The sequence below is a fragment of the Trematomus bernacchii genome, unplaced genomic scaffold (genome assembly GCF_902827165.1).
Source record: "Trematomus bernacchii unplaced genomic scaffold, fTreBer1.1, whole genome shotgun sequence".
Taxonomy (NCBI): domain Eukaryota; kingdom Metazoa; phylum Chordata; class Actinopteri; order Perciformes; family Nototheniidae; genus Trematomus; species Trematomus bernacchii.
This window is the reverse complement of record NW_022987564.1, coordinates 20,931,251-20,939,098: the sequence shown is the minus strand read 5'-3', so window position 1 is coordinate 20,939,098 and position 7,848 is coordinate 20,931,251. Positions and strand designations below refer to the sequence as shown.

The window sequence follows — 7,848 nt, the reverse complement described above, 5'->3', positions numbered from 1 at the left end:
TAATTACATGTATTACCACTTTGAAAATGTTTTAGTCTGATATGCTTTTGATGAATACCTCACTAAAGCATTAGAGTAAAAGCAACATTATCCATTGAACAAATCACAAAATAACTTTATTTAAAAAAACAAAATACATATATCATTATAAACTTAAAGTATGTAATAGTATGATACAAAATATACTAGAGAAGACCATTATTAGCCATAATGACTGCCAACTATTTTGTGGAAAACATGTGTAATCACGTAAATAGGCCGAAAAATTGTTATCAGAATTAAAATTGTAATAAAAAAACGTAATTCCTCAATAGAAAAGGTTTTAAAATCCAGTTGTGCAAGTTGACAAAACCAGTTTTTCACCTCTTTTGTTAGGCTATTTGTGACTGATATGAAGAATTCAACGGAGAACAGCCCCTCATTCCACAGAAATGTGATTTAAATTGCAAAGTGTGTTGAACTTACATGAAGCCTATGGTTCCCTGTAACCCTCAATATAGTCACAGTAAGAGAACACATTTACATAAATATGCAGATACACACATATTATAACAGTAGGTTAAAAAATAGGCAGATTTACCACAAACTGTATCTATGCAGGAAATAATATTGGTATACATTCAAGGTTACTGGTCGGTGGTATCTATATCTCGTTGATCAGAAGACGTATATTTGTATTTGTTTTAATCTTAACATAAACTGCCATGAATCTCCTGGTATCTCAAATTTGGGATGGATGAAGTTTAATTTGTGGAGATATTGTCCAAGAGTAAAACAATAAATGTCTATTTGGGGAAAGCTTTTAATATCATGATATATGTATAAAAGGTTATTTAGTGGGGAATCCTTCCTGACAAATGAGTCAAACCTTTGTGATGACAAAATACCAGTGTCATGATTCATAATGATTGAGTTGTTTTTGCATCTGTCGTCGTCAGAGCTGCATATAATAAATAGCAGAGCAGAGGGCGTAGAGAGAGCACCATCCCTTAGGCCTGGAACTCAACACATTAACAATGGTAGGTGGAGAGTGGGGTGCAGAGGGCAGACATGCTGAGACTTCTCACTGCAAACATGTCTGTCTGTAACACTTTAACCCTCAGGAGATATTCTTATAGAAGGTCTTTCTCTATTTTATATATATTTGAAGACAACATTGACATATTCTGGTTAGTTGTTGGTGCTAAAAGATAGTAAATATAAGTTAGTTATTAGAATTCCTTACAAGAAGATGCTTTACACTGCTGGAAATAAGAGTAAAGATAATATTTCCTGGATTTTTAGCAAATTAGATTGGACTAACCGGTTCCAGATATGCAACTTGTCCTTGCACTGTTATTTTCCAGTATTTCTCCTTTTTAAACTTCCTAGTATTCCTTAAATAACATCGCATTTACTTCCTTCTTTTCCAGTTTCCTCCTCACTTCCAGATGTTGCTTTCTCTCTTCCCGCTGCTGCTGCTTTCATTGCGGGTGGCCCGGAGTGAAGACGTACCCCCCGCCGTCCGGACCTTCACGTACACAGATTCGGCCACCGAAGAGTCGTTGGAGTGCGAAAAGTGTCCCCCGGGAACCTACCTGCGCGCACGCTGCACAGCGACGCAGAACAGCTTGTGCGCGCCTTGTCCGTCGGGCTCGTTCACGGAGCTGTGGAATTACATCAGTAGGTGTTTACGATGCAGCGCGTGTGGCTATTACCAGGAGGTGAAGACCGCGTGCACCGCAGAACGTGACTGCCAGTGTCAGTGCAAACAGGGATACTACTACCAGAGCCACAACGACATGTGCTCCGGCCACAAAGAGTGTCCTTCCGGTCAAGAGGTGCTGACCAAAGGTAGGCTCCAGACTTAGAGCATTTGCTCGATATTATGTTAGGCAGGTGGGGAATAAAAAACCCAGGGTCAGGGGTATAGCACGGTTGTTATAAATAGCCTTTACTTAATTATAGTAAAACAAAAAAACACTATTTATATTCCTGCCAATCCAGAAAAACTGAATGGTATTGGTACCCGCCTATTGATGCCTCAATAATAAAAACCTTTAAGTTTCTGAAAATTCACTATACAACACCATTGAAACATGTTGTTACTGTATAATAACCCACAATGCATTGTGGAACACTATAGGAGTTCAGTGTATTCACTGCAACAAAAAGTTCCGCTGCCACAATATTTTAAACAGGATAACTTTTCTAAAATTGGTAAAACATGCTTTTAAATCAGTTTATTTAATAAGGATTGTAATTTTGTTACAGTAAGACATCCCTATGAACTTGTTAATTCACCAACATGAGCATGTTTCCTTCAAGATTCTACAATCTAAATTGTATTCATATCGGCCTATATGTAAGCCACAGCGTTACCATGGCATCATATTAAACAAATGTAACCACACACACATTCATTTCATTTCATTTCAAACCTTTATTTATTCAGGTTGTATCCCATTGAGATCATTGACCTCTTTTTCAAGGGAGACCTGCTCAAGTAGGTTCCACATGAAACATTAAAAACATATACAGAACAACAAAAGGACATCATACAGTAGCATTACAGGGATTACAAATTACATACTATCCACATGCACAGGTACCAACAGCTTCCGATTCAGTAGCATCCAACCGAGCTTTAAAAACATTTAGTGGCACCAGATTGCACATATTACATAACGATGTCAAAGCAGGCATGAAAACACTGATAGGGAAGAGTTTTGACATCCTTTAGACTGAAGTGTACTGCCCCTAAGTGGCACAAAGCTGTAACTTGTACTGTATTTACAGTTCAAATGGAAACTATTGTATAGCAACTAAAAATATGTGGAATAATGCTTGAAAACAGGTCAATTTTCGCATATACCTTTCTAATGTTTGTCACAAAGCAATATGCTGTTGTTGTTGCTGTTTTTGGTTGGGTTTCATCTGTCGGATGTAAAGACTGAAGAGGTTTAGTATCTGTCCCTACAATAAAAGTACGATTAATATTGGACAGATATCTTCACAGGGACATCATGCAGTATGTGGTTTGTCCTGTATTGAGAACAAATGTCTTCTCCAGGTACACCTGATGAGGACACTGTTTGCCGCAATTGTCCCTACGAGACCTACTCCGACACCTCCTCTGCTCTCCAGAACTGCACACAACACAAGAGCTGCGCTGCTCCAGGGCTGAAGCTGGTGCTGAAGGGCTCCGCCTGGCACGACAGCGTGTGCGCCAACTGCCAAGACCTCAAATCAAAAGGTGAACAGCTGATAAAGGTCCTATAAGGAAGAAGGGGGAAATAATATCATGTTGTTGGTTACATCAATGTCTTTGTTTTTGGAGATTATCGCACTTACTAAAAGAATAAAGTATAAAGGAAAAACAAAAATAAAATTCAGACAGTGCCTATAATATATTGATCTTTATTTCAAAATGTATTGAAACTAATACTAATTATCCCCATTTTATTAAATGGAAATGTAATCTGATTACATATTTTTTTATGTAACTGTAAGGAAACACATTTACCTTTTTTTTCTATCCTGATTATATAATGCTGTTAAATGTAATCCGTTAATCCCACGGCCCTGTCACATATCATCTTTCACTTACAGTATGCAGTCATGAAAAGGGACTGATTTGTGTTGTGTTCATAGACCCTGAGACTCCCAAGAGCTGAAAGTCAGCTGCCTAGGGAATGTAAATCACATTTAAAAGCTTTATTGCAAATAATTGTAAATTACTTCCACATGTGACCTTATTAAACCTGTACACATGAGGCCATTAAAATGGCTCCATGACGAGCAAACAGTTTCGTCTGAAGGACATTTTTGTTTTCTGACTTGTTTTTCCATGTTTCCTAATCTTCTTTATTTCTTGCAGACGGGGGCGACTACCTCAAAGAGATCCTCCCAGCTTTCTTCGTCCACCACAATATTCCCGGCAGGCGTCTGCGTCGTTTCGCACACAGGCTTCCGACTAAGGACAGCAAAAAACAAGCAGTTTCAGGACTTACCACCTCAGAACTTCATTCGCTGATCAACACTTGGGTCGCTTCTGCCACGGCAAGTCAGATTCGACAGCTTCCGGCGATATTGAAAAATGCAGGAGTGAACTCCGATGATCGACTATTGAGTAAGCTGGAGAGAATCGATTCAAATCTGAATCAGATACCGCAGTGTGCTATAGACATACAGGGACATGTAATTGTAATATAAGGTTAGAAAAACAATTGAATTGTGCTTAACAAATAATATAATATAAATAATAATGCATTTGTTATTTCATCTATTTTTACTTCCCTTTACAATATGCACTGTAAATACAGGCTTTATCATTTTTTTATTATTTAAAGGGGAATACCATTCAATTAAAAAAGTTTGCACACATTTTGTGCATTTCATTTTTTTCTTTCTTAAAATTACCAAACAATCTAATCTTGAATCTGTCACCTAGTTTGAAATGCCCTGCTGTCCTTTACTACAACTTAAATAAATTATGAGAGTCAATATGTTAAGGACGACACTTCATGTCAAGTCAGGTGATTGATAGGAATTATGTGAGAGAGAGAGAGAGAGAGAGAGAGAGAGAGAGAGAGAGAGAGAGAGAGAGAGAGAGAGAGAGAGAGAGAGAGAGAGAGAATAAAGAATAAAACGTGTTGGGCATTAGCATATCTACCTCTTCTTATGTCTGTAGTTAAAAAGTGTGTGAACTTAATTTATATTGCTATTTATCAAAACAAGGTCTGTAGCATCCTAAGAAAGACAGTGCGGAGGAGCTGTTATGTTGTGTTTGCAATTTAAGATTGATATACATGCGTATGATGTATGCTAATTAAGTTATGTGGCTACTTTGAATGACTCTCAAATAAAAATTATCGCAAGTAAACGTGGATATCGTTTTTTATTAATCCTCTATATGTTATATGAATGTTGTCATAAGAAACAATACACAAGTTGGAACTGAAGTCCCTGTCATTTTTTGAAAACTTCAGGAAGCATCTTCTCATCTGATACAGTGAAGCATTATTCGTTGTTGGCTGCTACATAACTGTTGGTAGTATTTCATTGGTTCATAGTTCTTACATTTTGAAAATTCATTATAATTTCCATTGTAAAAACGGAACAAAGCCTGTACCAACATCACAACATAAATATGTGCTGTAAAATACGCATTGAAAAAGGAATGATGCTGTGTTCTATGGGCTCAGAACAGTCTCATAATACACACATTGTTACGGCTGCTGTTTCTGTCTGCCCGTTAACCTGTCTGAGATTGTTTGCAGCTGTGTGTAATATGTAAATGAGCTGTGTGGTTGCCCCAATGTCGTTGGCTGTCATCTCCTGGTCCTCCTCCGAAGACGCTGATTGGAGCACGCCGGGCCCGACGCTCTCCAATCCCCGTGCAATCCCAGAGCACACCTTCCGGAGATGACTACAAAGCCTGGGGACAATTATCACTCGGGAGGCTCTGCTGCGATCAGACGCCTCACACATTTTGCTCCTGTGTCGTGGACACTTCAGTTGAGCTATAGCCTGTGTTTGACATTTGTAATCCGTGTTTAGTATTGTGTGTTTAGAGTGTTTATACGTGTGCTTAGAGTAGCGTGTGTTTAGTTTATGTTGTTAGCTGCGTTTTCCTGCAGCCTCCTTCCAATATGGCTAATTGGAAGAGATCTCAGGTGTCTTAATTAGGCTCATTTTCAAGAGTCCTCCTGTTACCAGCAGTAGAACTGCGCCCTTTTGGCTTCTTTGTTTGGCGTAGGCTTCTTTTGACCTCATTTTGTTGTGCACCTTTGTTGTTGCTCATTAAATCCTATTTACTTACCAAATCCATCTGGTGTATGTTATCTTACTCATCCCTAGTGGGTTCGTAACACACATGCACACAGAAGGATTCACACTTGTATTTCATGATCCGCAAAAGGATTCACACTTGTATTTCCGGATCCACACTTGTGTTTTTCAATGCACACACAAATGTGTTCCGTTTCATATGTATGTTTACATATGTATTTTTGATCCTCACATATTTGTTTTCCGTTTAAATCCCCTGAACCTGCAAACACAAACCGCTTTCTGTGCATGGATCGCTGTGCATTCGTGTGTGGGTTTTTTGAGACTCCCCTGACGGTCACCCGATTCGTACTTGTAATTTTTTCTATCTATAGCCAATCAGATGTCTCCTTCATTCTAAGCCAATCACATGAGCCTGTCCCCACGAGGGTATAATTTATTGCGTTCATGACACTTCATATACGCATTTTGCGCTGTCCGGAGCAGGGTTTCCCCGGACAGAATTTATTTTACCGGACAAATTTGAAACTTACCGGTCATGTTTCAATAATAATAATAATAATAATAATAAGAAGAAGAAGAAGAAGAATTGTGTAGCAGCGTTTCCGTTAGCAGGTAATTACCGGACTGTGACCGGATATGGCTAATAACACGGGAGTAAGGATCTAGAGATGGCAAATCCGGATCCTTTTACGGACTCGGAGTCTTCTGAGTCAGTCATTGAAGAGATCCGGATCATACGAGTCATTTGAGTCATATGAGTCAGCATCACCAAGACCGTAGAAATCCTATCGGTGAAACCGAAAACGTGTTGCATTTCACGAGCATATTAAACTGACGTTATATTAACCTCCGCTACACAGTGTATTTTGCTTTAATAAAAAATGTTGATCTAAAAAAAAAGGGTTATTTTGCGATTTGGCAAATCTGAGTCTGCTGTTGACTCGTGCATGAGGACGAGTCTGCTGGATCTCTGGATCTGCTGCTATATGGCTACGGCTCTGAGTCCGCACGAGTCTGCTGTGTTTTGCACAGTGAGTCAGGATTTGCGAATCTGAGTCTGTGAAGTTCCGCTGACTAACTCGTAGGCTACTGGTCTCTCTCGATCATTGACCTGGATTCATGGATCCCGCGATTTTGATTAAGTCCATTATGTTTCCGGCTCTAAATGAAGTTTCAGTGTAGACTTCTAACAAAATTGTCATGTTGTGCAACAATCTCCTGCGTGTAATAGCTGCATTTCCAATAAGGATCTTACTTGGCAAAACGTTTATTTTGAACATAGCACACAAAAAGAAACAATGACAAATGATTGCAAAACAGTTAGAATATATAAAATGTCTTAATTATACAATTATTATTATTAAACATATAATTATATCTAATCATATTCCCCCCATATTTTCTCATGGACTGCGTAATCATTGCAATACTGGTGTTTGTATGTGTTAAATGTGTGTAAAGTGGTGTCTTTTGCTTTAATAAAACATATTGATCACAAAAAAAAGGGTCATTTTGCGATTTAGCAAATCTGAGTCTGCTGTTGACTCGTGCATGATGACGAGTCTGCTGGATCTCTGGATCTGCTGCTATACGGTTACGGCTCTGAGTCCGCACGAGTCTGCTATGTTTTGCACAGTGAGTCAGGATTTGCGAATCTCTGAGTCTGCTGTTGACTCGTGCATAATATAGCCGCGGGAGCCGGGAGCCGGGTGCTGGAGGAGGGGCTATGCTCGTGCACATGACGAGTATGGATCTCTGGATCTGCTATGCTATTACGGTTAGGAGCCGTCGGCTCCTCTGAGTCCCCACGAGTCTGCAGGAAGTTTCACTGATCCACGTCCCCTCCCCTGAGCCAAACGATCACTTCTGGCAGCTATCCTACTTGCTAAAGGGTAGATGGACTGGGGTACGTTGTAATGTGATTTTACATGTTATAAAGAGAGTAGCGAGTGAATTAATTTATAGTTTTAATTTGTACGTCACACCAAGTGTGGGACTCAAAGGACTCGGGTTAATGGAGAGGGGAGACTCGTCACGACCAGCTCATTTCTAGGATCCGGGTTAATGATCCGG

The 7,848-nt window shown here is 39.3% G+C and overlaps 1 protein-coding gene across 2 annotated transcripts; it reads left to right on the top strand.

Moving 5' to 3' along the window:
- The first annotated feature begins 521 nt into the window (after positions 1-521).
- LOC117477558 (tumor necrosis factor receptor superfamily member 6B-like) lies at positions 522-4,591 on the top strand. Of its 2 annotated transcripts, none has more exons than XM_034124242.1 (4): positions 522-1,019; positions 1,413-1,833; positions 3,053-3,235; positions 3,860-4,591. In XM_034124242.1, the coding sequence occupies exons 1-4, from the start codon at positions 1,017-1,019 to the stop codon at positions 4,192-4,194; spliced, it is 942 nt and encodes a 313-aa protein (XP_033980133.1). In that variant the 5' UTR covers positions 522-1,016; the 3' UTR covers positions 4,195-4,591. The 2 variants fall into 2 exon arrangements, with proteins under 2 accessions (XP_033980133.1, XP_033980134.1); XM_034124243.1 differs by lacking the exon at positions 522-1,019 and adding an exon at positions 1,032-1,121.
- Positions 4,592-7,848: the final 3,257 nt, after the last annotated feature.

Bases quoted from the DNA above. Each gene is read 5' to 3' on its own strand.
- LOC117477558 (XM_034124242.1), top strand. The intron at 1,834-3,052 runs GTAGGCTCCAGA...TGTCTTCTCCAG, and splicing joins TCAAGAGGTGCTGACCAAAG to GTACACCTGATGAGGACACT. The intron at 3,236-3,859 runs GTGAACAGCTGA...TATTTCTTGCAG, and splicing joins CCAAGACCTCAAATCAAAAG to ACGGGGGCGACTACCTCAAA.